Here is a 23595-nt window from a genome sequence, read left to right as displayed (position 1 = left end):
AAAGGAGCTGAGCTAAACTAAAGTGAGAGTTAATTTGTGCAGAGATCGAGCTAAACTGAACTAAACTAAATTGAACTAAGCTGAAATGAACTGAAATTAAGCTAAGAAAGAACAGGGTCTAAAAAATGACAAACTCTGATTTCACATTTTAGAAAAATCCTTATATTTAACGTAATATTCAATGAATTTTATAGTTAAGACGAATACAACCGTTTTAATTGGAGACCAACCAAGATAACATAACGCTCCCTTCCTAATACTTCCAGAAAAAGAAAAAGTAAATCCTCCCTCTGTTAATCTCTCATCCACGAAACAGTACACTCATAAAACACCGCAAATTAATTCCAGGGTTAAACGTATCTGTATCCACCCAAATGCTGCAAATCAAGTAACGTCCACGAAACCATCCAAGGGCAAATCTGTCATTCCACTAGGTCGACCCCCCTATAAAAATAAACGCGCCTCCTTCCTCTATTCATACCCTCGAAAAGCCGCAGCTACTCATCATTTCCTTAACCTAATAATAATTCCCAAATCATATCCCAATTCTTTTAATCTTCATCTTTTAGGGTTTTGATTTGATTTAAAAGGGGTCAATTATTGTCGTAATTTCCAGATCTTCATCCATTGTTCTTGATTATTTTATCCAGATATATTTGTATGTCTCTCGATCTATTTTTCTTGTTATTTTGATTTTTAATTTATATAATTGTGTTCGTTATTGAATAATCTATGATGATACCGAATTATTCTCGTTGTTATTCATTAAATTATCGTGTTTTGTGGATAAAATTTGATATGAAATCAGTTACTCTCGTTGTTATTCATTAAATTATCATGTAAATCCCCTTGCATGTTGAATCAGGATTAAATTCTCGTTTCAATCGATTTACTGAATTATTCTCGTAGTCATTCTTAAAAATTGTGAGATTTAATCTTGTATGAAATCTATTAATCTAGGGTTTCATCTCGTTGTGTGTTGAATCAGGATTAGGTTGTCGTTTTAATCGAATTACTGGATTATTCTCGTTCTTATCCGTAAAAATTGTGAGATTTAATCTGGCATGAGATAAATTGTTCTACGATTTCATCTCGTTGCATGTTAAATTAGGTTTAAATTGTCTTTTTAATTGAATGTCTATGATACTGATTTTTTTCGTTGTGATTTGTTGAATATTCTCGTCTAGGGTTTCATGTGGTTGTTTGTTGAATCAGAATTACGATTTTATTCTTTGTTGAAATCGTACTCGATATGTTGGTTGACGTGATCTACACAACAATAATCATGGTAGCTTGTCAAAGACTTTAACTTGAAATCGTTAGGGCCTTTCCTTTTCGATCTTATCGTCTAAAATATAAAATATTGGATTAGAGGATAACCTTAGTGAGGGAATTCTAGGATTTGATCGATGGGGATGTGAAAAAATTTTACAACGAAAAATCGAGTTATACATTAAAAAATTTTATTTAATTGAGCAAAATGTATAGTGAAAAAACATTAAAAAAAATTTGCTCAATTGAAGGATTGAACCCATGACCATTTAAGGTGAGAAAATATATCACAAACTACTAGACCAACATAATTAATATGCTCCTTTATCAATCAAATTTGTATTTATTTTTGACAAAGGCCGTCATAACCGCCCCTGACCTTAGTGAAGGTTGATTGGAGAAGGTCAGTATCATCTCTATATGAGATATACTCTGTAAATTTCTAAATTATGACCATTTCCTCAATATATTAATTTAAATTATACAAATTTTCATTTATGACTATTGCAAGCGTCAACCGGATCTAATTGGTTAATAATGAGCAGTTCCTAGTGCTTGATATATAAAAGAGTATTTACGGATGTTAGTTCGCTTAAAAGAACTTGATAAGTGATCTTGATTGATGTTCTTTGTGCTCATTTAATTTATATCCTTTTTGTGGTTATTAATGTATATATTTGGATGTTTTTTGTGACTACAGATTGAATGAGCTATGGAGTCGAAAGGTGGTAAAAAGAAGTCTAGCAGTAGTAGTAGTAAATCGCTATTCTCCCCACTCGGCTACAGCATTGAAGACGTTCGACCAAAAGGAGGAATCAAGAAATTCAGATCAGCTGCTTACTCCAACGTATGCTTCTTTCTTGTTATTTCCTCTTCCTCCCATTATGAATTATGAATTGTTTTCGATTGTTGACGGTTACTTACCTATGTTCATTTTTTTTTTTTTTTTTTGCAGTGCTCTCGCAAACCATCCTGATATACCCTAACTAGATACACCTCTGACTACTACAAGTAGTCCCATTTTTATTTTCTTGCTTTAATAAATATTAGGTCTTTTAGTTTTAAACTCCTTTCTTCTTCGATTTCCCTCTTTCCTGTACTGTTCGGCTTCCTCTTTACGACTGTAACACTCACTTCTAAACAACACAACCATGACGGTCCCTATGATGGGAAACAACGACGCTGTGTCTCACATGGATGGAGACAACAACACCATGACGATTTCTGCTATCGGTTTCGAAGGGTTTGAGAAGAGGCTTGAAATTTCATTCTTTGAGCCTGGTATTTTTGTCGATCCTGAAGGGAAGGGCCTCCGTGCATTATCTAAGGCCCAGTTGGATGAGATTCTTGGCCCAGCTGAATGCACCATTGTCGACTCGTTGGCTAATGAGAGTGTGGACTCATATGTTCTTTCCGAGTCCAGCCTGTTTGTTTATTCTTACAAGATCATTATCAAAACTTGTGGGACCACCAAGCTGCTCCATTCTATCCCACCAATTTTAAGGCTGGCTGCCTCCCTGTCACTTGACGTGAAAGCTGTACGCTACACTCGTGGGAGCTTCATCTTCCCAGGTGCGCAGTCGTACCCTCATCGGAGCTTCTCGGAAGAAGTTGCTGTGCTTGACAAGTACTTTGGAAAGTTGGGATCAGGCAGCCAAGCCTTTGTGATGGGGAGCCCTTCTAAACCCCAGAAATGGCATGTTTACTCTGCCACTGCTGAAGCCAGCTACGACGACCCTGTCTTTACTCTTGAAATGTGCATGACAGGTCTCGACAAGGAGAAGGCATCTGTCTTCTTCAAGTCCCAATCCGCATCAGCTGCTGAGATGACGGAAACTTCTGGAATTCGCAAAATTCTCCCAGATTCGTCGATATGCGACTTTGATTTTGAGCCCTGTGGGTACTCCATGAACGCCATTGAGGGACCAGCCGTCTCCACCATTCATATTACCCCTGAAGACGGGTTCAGCTATGCAAGTTTTGAAGCTGTTGGGTATGACCTGAAGGTAGTTGATCTGAACCAGCTGGTAGAAAGGGTTCTTGCTTGTTTTCAACCCAAAGAGTTCAGTATTGCAGTCTCAGTTGACACGGCTGACAAGGTCCTCGAGAAATATTGTGCCGTTGACGTGATGGGTTACGGTCGTGAAGAGGGTGGCATTGAAGGGCTCGGATTGGGTGGATCCGTCTTTTACCAGAAGTTCTCCAAGATGGTTACTGTTTCCGCCCCCAAGAAGGCTCTGAAATGCTACTGGAAAGAGGAGGAAATTGAAGAAGAGAAGGTTTAAAGTATTTTATTGTGCTCATTTTCTATTTTCTAAATAAAGATTCAGGTTTTGAACCTGATGATTGGATTATTATTGTTTTCGTGTTTGGTTTTGAAATGTACTATGACGTTGGTTACTTTTATTTTAAGTTATTTTTATTATTATTGTTGGATTAGTTAGACTGATTTAAATTCTTCTTCAATTTACATCGTATTCAACTGGTTATATTCAGCGACAGTCCAACAAGTTCCGGGCACAATAAGGGGGTTTATCAGTTTATGTTGAGTTTTTACTTCAGACAATGAAGCTCTTCCGGCGTGATTGAACAGAGGTGACGTGATAGAAGGGTGAGTGGTTGCCAATTTGTATTTGAAGAAAGAAATGTGAATGAAGAAGCCAAGTGAAGGCAGCTTCGAAGTAGGTCAAAAGTTCAAAAGTACATTGCAGTTTTAAAACCAGTTCAAACAAGTAACTGGTTTTTCGGTTTCAGGAATCGGACAACTAGTTTAAATCCTGACTGGATCCATTTTGTAAAAACATGATTTTAAAAGAAACGGTTTATGAAACTCGGGTACGCGATTTTGCTAGGCCGTAGCTACATATATGACATTTTTGTTTTTCAAACATTTTCACGAGTACACATTTGAATATTTCAATACATATTAGTTTCAGTTTTATACCTTCTCTTCTACGCGCTGGAAAAAAAGATGTCCAATGTAGCAGCGATACCTCCTTGTCCAAAGTAGCTAAGCAATAAGCGCATTCACACAATGACACAAGTAGGAGTAGGAGTTTATGACGAGGCAAGTTGAACAACTTGTATGGCATGGCTTGTTCACGGGCAAAAGACCAAATCTGTTGGGGCCATGAACCAAATCCAAGTGATCTTCCGAAAGTTTAGGTTAATTTTGAAAATGGGCCACTAATGTCCCATTTTTTGGCATTGTTCTTTTAGACTTAAATTCAGCTCATTTCTTTTCGTAGTTACTCATTCATGTACGCCTTTTACTCAATTATGGACTTTTTTTCATAATATTTCCATACACTACCCTTTTCTTAGAAAGAAAACAAAAAAGAGAGAAAAAAGAAAGAAATGTTCTCTATTACCATTCCCAGAAACTTCATCAAACATTCAAATTAAACTCTCCCAAATTTGCAATTAGGAATATCAATTATCATAGTAGACAATAAATCATTCGTTTATCAATATGTGAATTAATTTTATTTGGATTAAACAAGAAATCATCTCAATTAGGGTTTGTCTTTTACAATTAGGGTCTTTTACAATGAAGGATGGTGGTGGGGACGGGATGGTGGTGATATTTGGGAGGGGTTAGGTGGAGGCGGCATCGGTGTCTTAGGTGGGGCGGAACGACGACGGTGGGGGAGGGTGGTGAATCTAGAAGGGGCGGTGGTGCAGGAGAAGGACGTGCATAGGAAAGTCAGGTGCTCCGGTTGGCGGGTCTTGCCGGAAAGTGACCGGACTCGCTAGAGAGGGGGCCGATCTGGGACTGGTGGACGGTTGCTGTGGTGATTGGTTGGTGGTTGTATTGGTGGTAGTTAGAGTGAGTAATTTGAGAGGATTTAATGAATTAAAATGGAAGTGTAAAAATAGAAGGGTATAATGGTCATTTATGTACATGATTTAAGTAAATCATGTACATGAATAAACACCACCCTTTCTTTTTAGTTTAATTTTATTCAGTTAACTTCAACTTAGTTATGCTTAGTTTAATTTCAATTCAAAAGAAAAAATATATAAAAAAAATGATACATTATACTTAGAGTTGTGCATCATAGCGGGCCAATCCGCCCACTCCGGCCTTGTGGGCCGCTTTCCAGCTGTCGGGCCTGGCTAATGCCACAACTTTTTCAACTCGGCCCGATCCAAACACTAATAAAAAATAAATATATGAAAGACCACCCCTTGTAGTGTCATCCTAGACCAACCAATCACTAGACCCTCCATCTTTTTGCAAATACGTAACTAACGATATTTACCGCGTAAAACACGTGTTGACAAACGTGAAAGGTAAGGTGGTAGAGTGGAGTTGAATGGAGAAAGTATATGAAAGGCCAACCCGGCCTCACTCACTACCCAGTCGGCCAGGCTCGGACTAGATAAAACTGGCCCAACACTAATTCAGCCCAATTCTCATTTAATGTCGTGCAATGGGCTGTTGACACTCAACTCGACCCAGCTCATACCAACCCGACCCATCGCACAACTCTAATTATACATTCACAAAATCTCATTGAAGACGGGCGATATCCGTCACAAGCTTGTGACGGATACCGTTTCCTCTCACAAAATGCCCATTGAAAGGTGAGTGGGAAGCACATGAGGGGTGCCCCCACCTTATTCACTCTCCCTTTTTGTGAGAGGTCACAAGCTTGTGACGGGATTAACCCGTCACAAGCAAGACTAGCTCTTATACATTTATATACTCCATATGAATAAAGTTGAAACAAAGCATATATCCTCACTTATCCCCATGACATCCCTATTCCCTACCCTATTTCAAAAAGAATACCACACTACTCAAAAACCAAATGCATGATTGAAGGAATTTACCTTTTCCCTACACCAAACACTACCACAACTTTTGAATGTACCCAAACAATCTATAATAGTCCTAACAAGTAACAATCCTATCTCCTATACTCTTAATAATTTTTGATATTCTTTTCTCAATGTTTATGCAAACAAAGCCAAGCCAAAACAAAGCATGGTAGGCCGCATGTTGATGTTTTACGCCCTCTCACTTTCTACTTTTTCCTCCACCAAAGCATTCTTTTTCTTCCCTTCCCTGACATATTGTGTCACACTTCCACTTTGTATTATTACAAGGAAAAACATAAAATATTCATTCCGTCTTATTTAAAACGGGTCATATTTGTCTTAAACTAAAAACCGAGTCAGATAAGAATTTGTCATTCCTTAGACATTATTATACTTTTTGTCTCATCCATCTATTTAACCCATTTTATGGAATATATTATATATAAGACAGATATGTCCGTAATTCTTAAACGGTTCTAAAATACATAGTGTTGGGTTTCTAAGACGGTCATATCATATCACGACTCATATAGATAAATAAAACAAAAATCTGTCATTTTCTAGACATTTTACTTTTTATTTCATCCATTTATTTGACACGTTTTATGTTTTAATGCGGAGAAGTCTGTATCGGTCTTAAAACAAGAATTCGCATAAAAACAAAAGGCGAACTTATATACTTATTGTTCATTCCACATTTTCATTTGAACTAAAACCCCATTTGCTTTTTACCTGCTCTTCAACTTATTTTGTCATTTTTCCTTCTTTTGTACATGCCCATATAGTAAGTATTTAGACCAACATTTTTAATCAAAAACTGTAAAAAAAATGAGAGAAATTTTGTTGTTTACTTGGGTATTTTTTAGCTTATGGTATTGTTCTCTTGGTTTGCTTACACCCGATGGAGTCAATTACGAAGGTATTTATATATATTACTTCTTCCGTTCGGTCCAATTCACTACATTCGACTTATATCGTATCGGTTACTTGACGAGTATTAATTTTGTTGTATAATGTGTGACAGTGCAAGCTTTGATGGATATAAGAGACTCATTGAAAGACCCACATGGTGTTCTTGATAATTGGGATAGAAATGCAGTTGATCCTTGTAGTTGGGCTATGGTTACTTGTACACAAGGCCTTGTTACTATTTTGTAAGCTTTCTCTTTCTCTCACTTTTTTTTTTTTTTTTTTTTTTCTGTTTTTAATGTTACATTTTTGGATGTTTTAGGCTTAATATTTGTATTAATGAGTTGATTAGTGTCCCATGTAACATAAGTGGGTAGTTTTGTTTTTGTTTTTCCGGTTTAAAAGGAGTCACAATGACAATTTTGTTGTAGACGAGTTTCAAATTAGGATTATGGGTGCTAGCAGCGGGGCACCCCCGCTGGCGTTTGAAATTTTCGAAATTTTTAGTTAAAATTTCCAAAAAACTTCGAGGTCCCCTTATAAAATTAGCCTTTCGTTCGGCTGACTTCAAATCCTGGCTCTGTCACTGGTTTCCTATATTCTTAACTAGTACAATGTGAAATAAATGAAGTTGTGAATAATATGGGTTATGAATGTTGATTGATTCAACACACAGGGGGATTCCAAGTCAGGGCTTATCTGGCACACTTTCCCCAAACATTGGGAATTTGACAAATCTTCAGACTATGTAAGTACTAGTGTACTTCTATGATTGAGCATTTAATATGATAAATCATTTATTATTATTATTATTAATATTATCTGTTTTGATCATTTGATGTCTTACTGTTTTCATAATGTTATGTTTTTATGTCAGACTGTTGCAAAATAACAATATATCAGGTCATATTCCTGCTGCTATTGGAAAACTGTCAAAGATTCAGACTCTTGACCTTTCTGATAATTTATTCATCGGAGAAATTCCGACTTCACTTTCTCGCTTGAAGAACCTCCATTACTTGTATGTGTTGATGATTTTAATAAATTTGCGGTTGATACAAATGTCACAGGTTTATGCTTGTTGTGATAACCGCGACTCATGAAGTTTCTGTGTTGATTTTGGTTAGGAGGTTGAGAAACAACAGTCTTTCGGGTGATATTCCTCCGGGTTTTGGTAACATCACACAACTTACATTCATGTGAGTTTCACCTAACTTTGTCTTATCATTCATGAACTTTTCACACATTGTAACAAGAACATTACCTTAGGGTGTGTTTGGATAGGAAAAAAGGAGGGAAAGGGAGGGGAGGGGGAAGGAGGGAAGTGAAAGGAAAGGAAAGGGAAGGGAGGGAGAATGGATGAGGTGATTTTCCCTCCAAATCTTGCCTGTGTTGGTTGGGAAATAATTTGCCTTGTATGAGGGAAATGGATGGATCCATTTTCCCTCCCCTCCAAATCATTCTACCTTCATTTTGCTAACCAAACTATGGATTTCTCATCCTTTCAATTCCCTCCCCTCCCTTTCCCTCCAAATCCCTCAATCCAAACACACCCTTAGCATCTTGAAGGCTACGACTGTGGTGGTATGGCGTGGCCGCGTGGTTAAGTACTTGGATGTATGCGCTTTATAGCAGGCAATCATATCACTGGAATCAAGGTTGGGACGGGTTAAGGAGGGTCTAATGTCCTATTAAGTTTGGTTGTCGGGTCATTATTGATTTATTGCCATTCTAGTTGAATCGGGTCAATGCTTAGTTGTGAGTTGTGACGGATCTGGTTAGTTTGAGACTTTCGGTTAAACAATCTTTTTGGGTTAAGGGCAATCTGGTTTGGTTTCACAGACCAGGTTAGCCAATGCTACCTCTAGCGCCGTCTTACCCTTGCATTAACAACACGCTAATTACATATCACATTTACTGTAATAATTGGTGGCCCCTAACTTAATGAGAATTCCTTTTTTTGGGTGTATGATAGAGATCTGTCCTACAATAATTTGAGTGGTCCTGTACCAAGATTCCAAACAAAAACCTTCAGGTGAGCAACATTCCACTTCAAATGCTACCTGTTCATATGCCTTTTCTTTTCCCATTACGAATGTGTCGCGCTAATTACTGCAAGTTGTTTCATATAGTGTTGTAGGAAACCCTCAAATATGTGCCACAGCTGGTGAGAACATTTGTAATGGGACCGCTCAATTGCCGCTGTCATTCGATGTCAACAATTCAAGCAGTGAGTGCTTATAATCAATCTGCATGACTTTTTACGTTTTCAGGTTTAATGATGATAATCTGAGTGTTTAGTCGAACATTAACGCTTTAATGTCTTTGTTACTGAAGGTTCTCAGCCTTCTCGAAAACCCAGGGGTCATTCGAAACTTGCCTTGGCGTTAGGTTCCAGTATAGCTTGTGTTTGCCTTCTGATTGCTGGTTTTGGATTCCTTTTGTGGTGGAAATATAAGCACAACCGGCAGTTATTCTTCGATGTCAATGGTAAAGTAAACGAGCTACATTTCAGTTCAGTGGCCGACCTAGGAATTTATTTGGTGTCGCGTAATTACATTTCAGTTGAGTGTTGTATACAGAATTGGTAATTCCATTTTAATTATGTCAGATCGACATTATGAAGACGCTTGCCTAGGAAACTTAAGGAGATTCAATTTCAGGGAGCTTCAGAGTGCAACGCACAACTTCAGCAGCAAAAATATACTCGGAAAGGGTGGTTTTGGGATTGTATACAAAGGCCAACTTTCAGACGGGACAATTGTTGCAGTAAAGAGGCTTATTGACGGAAATGCTGTTGGTGGAGAAATTCAATTCCAAACTGAAGTCGAAATGATCAGCTTGGCTGTGCACAGGAATCTTTTAAGGCTTTGTGGCTTTTGCATGACAACATCCGAAAGGCTTTTGGTTTACCCGTACATGTCCAATGGGAGTGTTGCTTCTCGTCTCAAAGGTACTAACCTGCGTAACTTTATGATGAGACCGTCTTATACTTTTGTTAATTTTATTATCCATGTCAATTTGCCTTGCAGCTAAGCCGGCTTTAGATTGGGGTACCAGAAAACGAATTGCATTAGGCGCAGGCAGGGGTCTTCTATATCTGCATGAGCAATGCGACCCTAAGATAATCCATAGGGATGTCAAGGCTGCAAATATTCTGCTTGATGATTACTGTGAGGCTGTAGTAGGAGACTTTGGGCTCGCAAAACTTCTAGACCACGAAGATTCCCATGTTACCACCGCTGTTAGGGGCACTGTCGGGCATATAGCTCCTGAGTATCTCTCTACAGGGCAGTCCTCGGAGAAAACCGATGTTTTTGGGTTTGGAATTCTCCTACTTGAGTTGATCACTGGTCAAAGAGCACTCGATTTTGGGAAAGCATCAAATCAGAAAGGCGCTATGTTAGACTGGGTATGTACCTTACCAAGTTGCATGTACTTCCTCCGTCCCAGTCATTTGTTTACCTTTTATATTTTCTGTGAGAGGTATTTTAATCAAAAGTAAACAAAATGATTGAGACGGAGGGAATAATTCATAGTGGTTTTCATTATTGGCCTAACGAAACTGACCAAACCTGTAAATGACACGGAATGACTAATTTGAAAGTACGTTAAATTTTATACACGACAAGTGACAATAATTTGGTCGTTCAACCTCACCAAGAGCAAAATCTTGTGGAGCATTCTTGACCTGGGTCCATGCCTAATAGACTTCGAGCCTGTCACTCTCGGGTGGCTTACCTGGTATACGTGGTTTGCAGGCTATCACGTACACCCGAGGGTTTACCCAGTGCGCACCGAAGGTTGCGGCTGCGGGTTCTCTCGTCACCAAAAAAAAAAAAAAAAAAAAAAAAAAAAACTTGGTCGTCACAATTTGATGGACTCGGTTGCTAGGTCTAGTTCTCACTAACCTAAACGATTTTGGTTATATCTTTTTCGGCAGGTGAGAAAAATTCACATAGAAAAGAAGTTAGATCTGTTGGTAGACAAGGACTTGAAGAATGATTACGATAGGATTGAGTTAGAGGAAATGGTTCAAGTCGCGCTCTTAAGCACACAATTCCTTCCAAACCAGAGACCTAGAATGTCGGAAGTAGTAAGGATGCTCGAAGGAGACGGCCTTGCTGAGAAATGGGAAGCGTCTCAAAGATCCGATTCCACTAGGAGCCGAGCCAACGAATTCTCCTCTTCAGAGCGGTACTCTGATCTCACTGACGATTCTTCGTTGCTTGTCCAAGCAATGGAGCTCTCTGGACCTAGATGACACAAATTCTTAGCTGAGACGGTCTAGCTAAATTTTTCCTATAAGGCCGCTCTGGAGACTTAATGGTGCGGTATATAGAAACATGAATGCCAGTTGAACCCATGAAGATAGTGGGCCGGAAAGCGGTGTCAGTGCCATTATCAGGCTTGAGATGCCAATAGAATTCCACAAATTTCAGAGTGTACAGAATCATATTCCAGAAAATAACTTTCTGGAAAGAACATTAGAAGCGACCCTCTTATAATATCCATTGATTTTTAGCTATTATTATTATACGCGAGCTTATAGAAAGGACAATGAAGTTTGTAATAGTTGATCTAGTACTTGTTAAGATGAGTGTCGAATATATTCTAATTCATGAACACTTAAGGCGTTGAGCATATTATGCTCAACGCACTGGATTTGGCTTGTGAACTTTCGTTGGAAAGTTAAGACGAATATCTTTACGCTCCAACTTGAATCACCTTAGCCGCAGCTCGACAATTTCAGATACGACCCTTTGAAATTGACCCTTCTGGATATGGCCTTTTGAAATTGGCCAATTTTGTAAAACTAGATAAGCCTTTTTCGGGCCGATTGACCTGTTTATTACCAGGTCTAGACAACCCGCGAGGCTGCCTCATGGCTTCACTTCTTTTCCTTTCAAAATAACAAAGACTAAAGCCACGAGGTATAGCTACGATTTCACCTAAAAAATAGAAAAATAAAATCAATGACGTGGAGCCATTGGTCCTAAACAATTTGAAATAATAAACCTATTTTGCCAAAAAAAAAATTCAAACATTTTTGTGCAAAACAAAAACTACTTTTTTTATTATTTTATTTTAATAAGTTTTTTAAATGGGATGAAATTGAGATTTAGTACCGTCAGGGCTTCAGGTAGGGGTGTGCAAAATCCGGTCTCGACCGGAAAAATGGACCGGCCTGGATCGAAATCTACCGCACCGGGCCAGAATTTTTAGTTATTCCGGTCTGGTCTCCGGTCCAACATTTTAAGATCCTGGCCCGGTTCGGCTCAAGTCCGGTAAATTCCGATCCGGACCGGAATTATTAGTTAGTTACTTATTTTTTCTTAGAATTATATTTTAATCCGGTCCAAAGACCGGCATTTTTGGACCTAAATTTTAAAAAGTTGACTTGTTATGGAGAATTTTTGTAATCCGGTCAGTTACAAGCATTAAATGGTCCCAAAATTTAATCCAGATCGCGCAAAAAAAGGAAGTTGTTCTTTTCAAGAAATGAGATAGATCTTCGCTTGATTTATTAGACCATCCCCAAGCAAGAGTCTCGCTAATTAGGCCGCGACACATTTTTACTCTTAATCTCACCTTATTAATCTAGACCCACTTTTACCCTCCCAAGCAGAAAGTCACGACCCGAGTCACGACCTAGGTCATCAACCCAATCATTTTCTACTTTTCAATTTTTCACATTTTCTATCCCACCAAAACTCTCTCTCCTACTCTTTCAATTATCAACAATTTATATACTCTTATTTTAAACTTTTATTTTATAAATTAATTAAGTATGTTCATTGCAAAATAATAATTAGATGATACGAATAATGTTAAGAATAATGGGGCGGAAATTAGAAAAAGGAAAAAAACTCATAACAAAAACTAATAAAAAAAAAGTAAATCTCACCATATCTATCTAATTTCCCTAATTACCTTCCCATCTCTTTCCAAAACATTACCCCAAAGCAATTTCCCATTATATCCTTTTACCCAGATCAATCTTCAACCCAAATAATTTTTCCCAAATTAAATTAATCCATCCCTTCCCATCTATTTACCCAGATCTTCCCCTTTCATCCCCTTCACCGTAGTTAAATGATGAACTATTGTCATTTATCCCCTTCCATCTACCCCAACCTTCATCTCTTATGTCTACCTTACACTATGAACTCGGGTAAATTAATTTTTAATCGTAGCATTTATGTTTGAATCTAGTTACTAGTATAATTTACGGTTTTTTTTATGTCAAATATATTTATTTATGTATATATATAAAAAAAAAAGATTTAAAATATGTCAAAATGGAGTTCATTTTATAGATAATTTAAAAACTAACTCAAAAAAAATATACTCAGATTTTATTTAATCTCGATGGGTAAATAACCATAGATTTACTTCCTATTTAAATTATCTTATTTTTTTGGTAGAAAAGTAGAAAGTGGCATGATGATGTGCAAGATTGTAGGCTTTCAAGTCTCAGTCTTCGTCCTTTTTTTTTTCATTATATTTCCCTCCAACCACCAATTAGATAGTGCTACGTACTAGGTCACCAAATGGGTCAAGGAAGCTCAAAAGAGGTCATCCACCTCTGCACACCTTGGGTCTTCTTAATCCCTTGCTTAATTTTTGATTAGCATGACCCACTCCTCTCATGACCTAGGTCATGACCTTGCTTAGGAGTGGTCTAAATGAATGGATTTTGAAATTTTTAGGAATTTGTGCATATCTTTTTTTCTTGTTTAAAGCACCAAAGCAGTAGCAATAGATAAAGTTCTTCTTTTGCCATGTCATATTTTAGTAATTTTAATGTGTAAGAACTTTTGTTTACAATAGATCACATTTATATAAAATTCTTAAATTGAAAATAGATTATATGTAATTGGTCTTTTACAATTTCAAAGTCATATTTATTGGTCCCCAAATTCCAATATGTAACAAACTAAGTTCTTATTTTAGAACTTGGTTCTTTATTTTAAGAACAATTTTTAGTTGCAATAGAGGAACTTTATAATTTGGGGTTCTTATTGACAACCCCAAGAATAAAAAACAATATTGTTATTGCTCTGAGTCCCCAATTTCCTTTTGGTGGCCCAGATCGCATCTTGTGATTATCTAACGATTCTAAATTTATGGGTAAAAATAAAGGAAAAATAGGATGTAGTGGAAAAAATATATATTATTTAAAGGGTTTAAGAGAGAAAATGGACAAGACTCGATTATATACATACATCATATCTTCTCCTAAGGCAACTAAATAACTCAAATAAGGAAAAAACGATACAATTCCTAATATTACAATATATCCTACTTGCACTAGGAGTATTTACAATATACAATATTGAATAATATCTTTGGATATTATTCTCACAACCCAATTTAACGAAATGGAGTAACTTTAATTTGAAACAAATTGTCCTAAATGGGGTTCACGAAGGCTTGATTATAGCGATCCTATGAGGTCGATTAGTGAGACAACGATTCGGGATTAAGTCGTTGGGTATGGTATAAAATATGGGGGCGAAAACAATTTGATTAAAATATATACAAAAATTGGTAGGTGCGTTGATCCGTCCTAATAAACTACTTGCTAGAAAATACAAACAAGGACTATATATTAGCCGAACAAAAAAATTAAACGAAAAAGAGGACATATAAACACATACACACGTAAATTCACAAGTGCCTTTAAATTTTATTGAAGATGTTGATGATGTCGAATTACATTAGACAACATAGTTCGACTTAAAAGTATAAAAAAGGAACAAACTGAAAAAGATAAGTGAAACACAAGAAACGGAAGTAACCATAGGTAGCATCAACAAACATTGGAATTATCTAAAGGCTAAAGACGACGAAAGTGTAAGCATGCTACACGGGGGCGGAAGCGTCATCAGCGTTACCCGACTCCTGCACACCAACATTTACATTTGTATTTAGTTGAGATTGTAATCATCACTTAAATTAAATTTCAAGTAATCTTATATATACCATTAAATATAATTAGTTTTAGGGTTTTTCTAATATGCTTGTCCAATGAACGTATGTTAAAATGTCAATTAATTAAAAATTGAAATATAAATTCATAATTACTATACTAGGAGAATTAGTGTGGAAAAATCGATATTTTTATACTCGTATCTAACAAGGTGGCCATACTCTATTGCCAACAACATATTGGGGATCACAATTATTTTTCTTACTAAATATAGAACTAAAAAGGGGAGAATAATTTTGGGATAAGTTAGAGCAAAAAGAGGCAATAAAAGTGAAATAAAGAAAATATTTTACCTGACAAGGAGGAACTGGGAAGCGAAATTCGTATAAGGTTGGGTTGAATGAGTCGAGTGTTGAAATAACAGCCATTTTCAGAGAGAATGTATGTAATTGAACTTGTATTTTTATTATGTTTGATGGTTTTGTGTATTGCTATGCTTCACTTCTTTGTCTCTATTTATACAGGGTTCATTTAACAATTTAATTATTTAATTAGCTCGCTTCTGGCATTCATATAAATGAACGAACATTGAGACGTGCAAGCCATGTTCGAACCGCAAGTGTCGCTTACACTCAAGCATTTAATTAATGGAAACAGATGCAAACCCCCTTTGTATAATCAACAGTTTTAATTTTTAAATCCTAATAATGACTACATACCTATGCAAACCTCGGTATCAATCAACAGTTTTACATTTTTAAATCCTAATAATTAGCTGTAGCCTGTAGTGGGATTTGTTAGAGATTCTGCTTCGAGGACGGTAATTAATACCGAGTCAGATATAAAATGAAAAATTAATAGATTATTAGGCCCTTCTTTTTTGGACCAAATTGTCCAATTGAATCAATCAATCAACTAAACTCAATGGAGCTCAATCAATCGAATCAATCAATCAATCAAATAATAATAAAAAGATTATATTAATAATAATAATAATACTAAATCTTATAATAAAAATAATACTAATAACAATAATAAATATTATTATAATATTATTCATTAATAATAATAATATATTAATATAATCTAAGAATAATAATTTAATAAGATATATAAAAAATAAAATAGTAATAATAATAATATATTAGTAATATAAATGATAACATTATTAATAATAATATAATATATTAATAATAATAACTAAAAAATAAATAATAATATAATAATAATAATAGGTCTAATATAATAACTTATTAATATAATAATATTTAATATAATAATAATAATAAATATGTGATTAATAATATTAATAATAATGAGTATATTAATAAAATAATAAATATAATATTATAACTTATTAATATAATAATATTAAATATATTATCAATAATATTAATAATAATGAATATATTAATAAAATAATAAATATAATATAATAATAATGATGATGATGATAATGATAATAATAATAATAAATATATTAGATATAATAATAATAATAATAATAATAATAATAATAATAATAATAATAATAATAATAATAATAATAATAATAATTGGGTTGGTTAGGAGAGGGCTTCTCTCTAAAAGAAAGGCGATTTTCTGGCGATTGCAACTGCGATGATCTCCGATTAATCTCCTTTCTTTCCAACCATGGGACGACCGAAGAAGCTTACTGTCACTGTTCTACAGCCACGACGGGGTAGATCTGAGACGGAGGATCAAATTTCTACACCCATAGGTAAACCTAATTCTGTTAACTCTTTAATAGTTTCGGCGCTTGAAAAGTCTGGGGGTAAAAGTGTCAGTGGGAAGGCTACTGGAGTTGTGAAATCGACTCCTAATGTTCGATCTTCAGGGGATAAGGGTGTCAATTCTACGAAGGATGGGCAGTCCTCGACTCCTGTAGTTACTGTTGCGGCAGTTGTGGGTGAGCCTGTTGTGGAGGCTCCTGTTCCTAAACCCACTGCTGAGACCCAGGGTGCTGTTTCTATTAAGACTGTTCCTTCTATGACAGGGAAATCTCGTTGGGTGGATAAAGTTACTAACTTTGCAGTGGGAATGGAATTACATTCTGTTCCTGATGCTTGTTCTTCTGGGGTAGTGGTAATAGAGGTTGAGGATATTCAGAGTGAACTTGTTTACTGGAAGAATACATTAGTGGGTCAATTTATTGGAGGGAAACCGGCTATTGCACAAGTTAAGGAGTTTGTGAAGAAGCATTGGACTCATGTTAGTCCTCCTGATGTTCTTTACTTTAAGAAGGGTTGGTTTTACTTTCGTTTCTCAAAGTTGGAAGATATGCATACCATTCTAAGGGGTAATGCCTGGAACTTAAATGGGCACTCTCTCATTCTTAAAAAATGGACTCCACAGTTCCCTACTGAGCTTGACAGGATATCCAAGGTGCCTGTTTGGGTCCTTCTTCATAATTTGGATCCACATCTCTGGTCTGCCAAGGCTCTTAGTAAGATTGCCAGCCAAATTGGGACTCCATTGTATGCTGATCCTGTGACTACGAATAAGGGGAGACTATCCTTTGCCCGTGGCATGGTGAAAGTGGATTTAGCTCAACCATTGCCTGATTTTGTGGCCATCCACACTCCTTTTTTGGGTCAGATTCTGCAAGGAGTGGAGTATTAATGGCTTCCCTTTTACTGCACTCACTGTAAGAAGCTTGGTCATGAAGAGAAAGTGTGCAAGTTAAAGAAAAAAGAAACTAATCAATCTCAAGGAGAACAGGTTAAAGATAGTGGGAAATTGATTGTTGAGGATCCTGCTGTCAATCTTTTGGATAAGGAAGTTCCTGTCCCAAATGTCACTAAGGAGGTTGGGGATATTGGGGCCCCTAGGGGGAAGAGGTGGCTACAGTGTCTGATGGGGGTGGTCAGTCAGGTGTTGTGCCTGCCCTTTCTTCTCCTAGGGTGTCTAGTGGGAGGGCTTCCTTGGAGCATCATGAGCATGGTAATTGCCCAGTTCATGCTCTGCCCAATAGCTCACGGATCACTAGTACTGAATTGGTCCCTGGTACTCAGGATGAGACTGGGGGGGAGTCCCAGGCTCAAATTCCTGTTTCACCAAACCAATTTGCTCTACTGGAGGCTAGGCATGTGGAAAGTGCTAATATTTCTGTTACTAAAAATTCCTATAGGGCACAACCAGTGGTCACTCAGATTCAAGTCCCTGTCAGATCTTGGGCAGAGCAAGAGGTTAGAGATGAGGATCCCCCCCCCTACATTCTCCATGAATATAGGGGTTTGGAATATTAGGGGGATGAATAAGCTACTAAAGCAATCAGAGGTTACTTCGTTTTTCTCTTCTGCTAGGTTGGATATTTTGGGTATTGCTGAGACTCGTATCCGTAGGAATAAAGCTAATAAAATTCAAAGGAGTCAGTTCAAGCATTTCTTTGTTCTGGATAATTATTCCTCCTATATAAATGGTAGAATTTGGGTTATTTGGAAGGATTCTAGTATTGTGGTCACAGTTCAGCAGAGCACTAGTCAGTGGATTCATCTTATGGTTACTAAGGGGGCTCTTTCTATGAATGTAACCTTTGTGTATGGGTTCAATCACCCTGCACAACGGTTGCCACTCTGGGAGTTTATGGTGGAGCATCATCAGAGTAATCTGCCTTGGCTGTTACTAGGGGATTTCAACTGTGTCAGGACTCTGGAGGAAAGGATTAGTTCTGATTCTCCAAATCTGGTGGCTCTGGGGGAGTTTAATGATGCCATCTCTCATGCTGGTTTGGTGGAGTTGAACACTCAGGGCTGTTGGTACACCTGGACCAACAAGCAGGAACAAGGGGATTGTAGGTGGATGAGGTTGGATAGGGCGTTGGTCAATTCTTCTTGGCTTTTGACTTTTCCCAATTCTAATGCTGAAGTTTTGACCCCTGGCATCTCTGACCACTCCCCTTTAGTGGTTACTTTGGGAGTTAGATCTCAGGCTAAGAAGACTTTCTTTCAGTATCTAAACTGCTGGGGACAGGATAGACTCTTCCTGACTCTGGTGCAGAAGGAATGGCACAATTACGTTCGAGGTTGTCCCATGTATAGGTTGACTCAACACCTTCATGGGATTAAGAATCAGTTGAGGAGACTTCATAAAGACCGTTACTCTAACATCTCTGAAAGGGTTGCTAAGCTTAAGCATGATCTTCAGTTATGTCAGCAACGTGTTCATTCTGATCCTACCAATGTGGCCTTCCATGAAGAGGAGGAACTGTGCAATAAAGCGTACTGCTCCCTCAGAAACACTGAGCTTAATATTGCCTATCAAAGAGCCAGGGATTTTGATATTAAACAAGGGGATGCTGGGACTGCGTATTTTTATTCTAAGGTGGCTTCTAGACGGAATTATGCTAATATCTCCAAAGTTCTGGATATTCATGGGCAACCTTGCACTGACATGGAGGGCATTTCTAAAGCTTTTCTGGAGTATTACACTGGTCTGCTGGGAAGTAAGGAGTCGGTGGCAGATTTTGATGGGAGGGTTATGGCTAATGGGCACTGCCTTACCAGGGATGAGGGTCTTGCATTGCTGAGTCCTGTCACCCCTCAGGATGTTCAGGACGCTTTATTCTCCATTGATGTCAATAAAAGCCCTGGCCCTGATGGTTTTTCTGCTGGGTTTTTTCGTGCTGCTTGGGGTGTTATTCAACACGAGTTCACAACTGCAGTCTTGGATTTTTTTGCAACTGGGAAGCTCTTAAAAAGAAGTTAATGCTACCATTATTTCCCTTATCCCAAAAAGTGCCTCCCCCTCTTCAGTGCTTGATTATCGACCTATCTCCTGTTGTACTACCATTTACAAGACCATCAGCAAAATTTTGACGGCTAGACTTAAAAAAGTTATGCCTCTTATAGTTGGTATGGAGCAAGCTGCTTTCGTTTCTGATAGATCTATATATGATAACACAATGCTTGCCACTGAGCTGGTGAGGGGATATAGTAGAGCTTATAAGACTCCTCGATGTGTGGTTAAGGTTGATATACGAAAGGCTTTTGACTCTGTTAGTTGGGATTTTCTTGCCTCCATCCTTCCCCGTTTTGGCATCCCTCAGGGCTTTTGTGACTGGATAATCACTCTCGTTACTAGCTCTAGGTTTTCCTTAAAAATTAATGGGAGTTTGGTTGGTTTCTTTGAGGGTAAGAGGGGACTCAGACAAGGAGATCCCCTTTCTCCTCTTCTGTTTGTCCTCTGCATGGATGTGCTGACTAGGAGTTTGAAGGACCTCAAGCTTTCACCTCAATTCAGTTTTCATCCAAAGTGTAGCAAGTTAGCTCTCTCCCATTTAATATTCGCTGATGACTTGTTGGTTTTTGTGCGAGGTGACCTGCCCTCAGTTCAGGCAGTTCATAATTGTCTTGCTCAGTTCTCTAGGGTGTCTGGGCTCACCCCTAATCCAGCCAAAACGAACATATACTTTGCTGGTGTGACTAATGTGGTTAAGCAGCTTATTCTTGCTAATACAGGGTATGTGGAGGGTTCTTTCCCATTTAAATACCTGGGTACTACTTTGCATTCTTCTAGGCTTACTCGTGCTCTCTTCCAGCCTTTAATGGCTAAAATCAAAGGTAAGCTTGGCTATTGGACATGACTGCAACTTTCCTATGCTGGGAAAGTGCAGCTCATTAACTCAGTTATTTTTGGGATGGAGTCTTTTTGGTGTGCCTGTATGTTGCTCCCCTAGGGCATCATCCAGGGAATGGAGAAAGCTTGCAGGCAGTTCCTCTGGGGATCTGGTGAGAATAGCAGAATGATTTTCTTTAGTTGGGCAAAAGCTTGTCGAAGAAGGAAACAAGGTGGGTTTGATATTAAGGAAATCTTAAGTTGGAACAAAACCTTGATGCTTAAGATGTTCTGGAATTATATTCATCATTGTACCTCTATCTGGATGATTTGGTCCAGGGAGTACATTTTTCAGAATCATTCTTGCTGGGATTTAACTCCCACAGATTGTAGCTCTTTCATTTGGCAGCGTATTTTGGGAGTAAGGGATAATTTTGTTTTGAAGCTGAGTTCTCAGGATGCTGCTCAGCTGCTTTTCCAAAATTGGCACCAGCAGGGTAAGTTCCCCTTGAATGAGGTCTATGATATCTTTCATGGTACTTCTCATGGGCTTAGATGGATGAAGCCTCTTTTGGATAGCATTGTTGTTCCAAAGCATGCATTCATTGCCACTCTTGCTGCCCATCATAGTCTGGCTACGGTTGATAAGGTCTGTCAGAGAGGGATGCTTTTAGTAAATCGGTGTACTCTCTGTTATGCTGCAGCTGAGACGAGTTTGCATCTCTTTTTTGAGTGCCCTTTTTCTACTGCCCTTATGCATGGTCTGCTAGCCTGGCAGGGAGTCACTAGGCGTGTCTTAAGTCTGAAGCATGAGTTATATAAACTTGCCCTTAATAGGACTCGTAAGGTGAGGAGGAAGCTGGCGTGTTGTGCTCTTGCTGCGGTGATTTATGTGATATGGCAGGAACGTAATTGTCGGATTTTTATGGGAGCTCGTAGATCTGTTGCGCAACTAATTAATTTAGTAAAGTATTGTGTTTGTTTACGAATGTACTCTTGGAGACATGGACTAGAGAATGATCAACTCTTGTCCTTGCTCTTAGATTAGACGGTCTTGTTGCTTGTTTCCCCTAGTTGGTTCTTCTTGTAAGATCGGTTTCTTCTCTTATTAATGAGAATTACTCACTTCTTACAAAAAAAATATAATAATATAAACAATACGAATTAGTTATTAATAAATATAATAGTAATATAATAAATATAAAAATAATATAATAACAATAATAACAACAATAACAACAACAATGATGATGATGATAATAATAATAATAATAATAATAATAATAATAATAATAATAATATTATTATTATTATTATTATTATTATTATAAAAAATAATAATAATGATATCAATAAGAATAATAATAGTAATGTTGAAATAAACTAATATGAACTGAACTGAACTGAACTGAACTGAACTGAACTGATCTGAACTAAACTGAACTGAACTGAACTGAACTGAACTGAACTTATTAGAACTGAAATTAAGTCCAAAAGAACAGGACCTAATTAAATTATTGTCTATGAGATAATTCTATTTCAATACAAGAAAACGGAGATAGGACTAAACACAAGATTTAATAAACTTTCTCGTAGGTTCTGTTTCATGAAATATTCGGCCTCTCATTAACTGTGAATCGTATTATCATCAAAAGTTAACGTCCACCAACCGAGCAATAATATAATGCTAGCTCTCTGACACGCTCGATCTTTTCCGATCTTCCCGATAAAATATAATGTACTATTCTAACAGTATAACTATTTATTAGCTAGTTACTACGGAGTATCTTATAAGGGTTTTTCTAACCTATGCCCACTAGGCATAGGATAAGAAAATAAAAAAGGAAAGAATTAATTGGTGTTTTTATGGGAAATTGAAATATCCTATTAATTTTACTTTTCTTTACAATAAATACATTTATTTCTTTCCTTTTTTTGTTTTCTTATCCTATGCCTAGTGGACATATGTTAGAAAAACCGATCTTATAATTATCTTCTCGCATTCATAAACCAACTAATTAATTCGTAATTAATCAATTTGCATTAATTGAGACGTGTCGACACTAAGCATCTATAGTAGTGTACTACGAGTATATTTATTTTTAATCTTAATGAACAGTGCTGTAAGGAAGCAGACAAATTAGGGGGAATTTTTTTGTGTTTTTATTGATCTGTTTGATACAATATAGAAGACATGTATATATAGGTTTACAATATACTAGTATTGGTGCCCGACTTTGCCCGGGCTATCTCTACTTACCAATAATTTTTTTTTTCATTAAATAGCGAAAGTAACAATAGTTACAGTTGGAGTAGTGAAATTATCAATATTAATGCGGTAATAGTGATAATAACAATAATTAGGGCTAAACACAAGATTTAATATTGATTATTTCACCGCATTAATATTGATTATTTCACTACTCCCGTTGTTTCTAAAACTTTTACTAATCTCGCTGATAATATTGTTACTTTTACTATTCAAATGAGTGATTACTATCATATAACTATATCCAATGTTACTACAATTCTTTTTATTACTGACGAAATTACTTTTACTACTTAGGCATGCAATTTTAAGAGGATCATATATTTATATAAATATATTACATATATGCATTAAATCAAATCGAAAGAATCGTGCAATATTATATATTATGGAATCTAACTTGAATTATTTATAACCTACTTAAATTATATTTTTGTACTTATTTTAAGGAAATTGACCATCTTAATCAATTATTTTATTTTAAGAAATTAACCATGTTTAGGAAAATTACCAAACTTCTATATAATTTAATTTTAACTCAAACTATATAATATTTGCATTGAGATCCCTTAATCGGGTCCATCACACGGTGTTAGTGATTTAAAACTATATAGTATAATTAATTTGTATAACTTTCTTTAATTACATTGAAATCCCTTGGTTTCTGGAATTAATATATAGTATTGATAAGAAACCCTATATTCTACCGACATAATATAAACAATATAAACGAAATCTGGAAACATGACCATACAAAAAATATGAGGAATAAAACCGTATCAAAACGTATCTCGTAACAGTGCAT

General features: G+C 36.7%; 3 protein-coding genes and 1 long non-coding RNA gene across 4 annotated transcripts; 3 read left to right on the top strand and 1 right to left on the bottom strand.

Annotated features, from left to right (window-relative positions):
* The first annotated feature begins 270 nt into the window (after positions 1-270).
* LOC141644014 (S-adenosylmethionine decarboxylase proenzyme 1-like) lies at positions 271-3700 on the top strand. The gene is made up of 3 exons (XM_074453424.1): positions 271-658; positions 1973-2119; positions 2228-3700. The coding sequence occupies exon 3, from the start codon at positions 2424-2426 to the stop codon at positions 3555-3557; it is 1134 nt and encodes a 377-aa protein (XP_074309525.1). The 5' UTR covers positions 271-658; positions 1973-2119; positions 2228-2423; the 3' UTR covers positions 3558-3700.
* Positions 3701-6006: 2306 nt separating this feature from the next.
* Positions 6007-11634, top strand: LOC141644013 (protein NSP-INTERACTING KINASE 2-like). The gene is made up of 11 exons (XM_074453423.1): positions 6007-7018; positions 7124-7253; positions 7685-7756; positions 7886-8029; positions 8136-8207; positions 8984-9043; positions 9141-9238; positions 9346-9498; positions 9620-9961; positions 10041-10420; positions 10952-11634. The coding sequence occupies exons 1-11, from the start codon at positions 6928-6930 to the stop codon at positions 11270-11272; spliced, it is 1863 nt and encodes a 620-aa protein (XP_074309524.1). The 5' UTR covers positions 6007-6927; the 3' UTR covers positions 11273-11634.
* A 3043-nt stretch (positions 11635-14677) lies between these two features.
* LOC141632085 (uncharacterized) lies at positions 14678-15467 on the bottom strand. Its single transcript, XR_012537754.1, has 2 exons — positions 15298-15467; positions 14678-14916 (listed from the first exon to the last, which is right to left on the bottom strand). It is a non-coding gene; the product is annotated as an uncharacterized LOC141632085 (long non-coding RNA).
* A 5190-nt stretch (positions 15468-20657) lies between these two features.
* On the top strand, positions 20658-21569 carry LOC141641834 (uncharacterized). The gene has a single exon (XM_074450481.1). It carries the CDS (start codon positions 20658-20660, stop codon positions 21567-21569), a length of 912 nt encoding a protein of 303 aa, XP_074306582.1.
* The last annotated feature ends 2026 nt before the right edge of the window (positions 21570-23595 follow it).

The sequence above is a fragment of the Silene latifolia genome, chromosome 2 (genome assembly GCF_048544455.1).
Source record: "Silene latifolia isolate original U9 population chromosome 2, ASM4854445v1, whole genome shotgun sequence".
Classification (NCBI taxonomy): domain Eukaryota; kingdom Viridiplantae; phylum Streptophyta; class Magnoliopsida; order Caryophyllales; family Caryophyllaceae; genus Silene; species Silene latifolia.
Note: the sequence above shows the minus strand (reverse complement) of the source record. Positions and strands in the feature narration are given on the sequence as shown.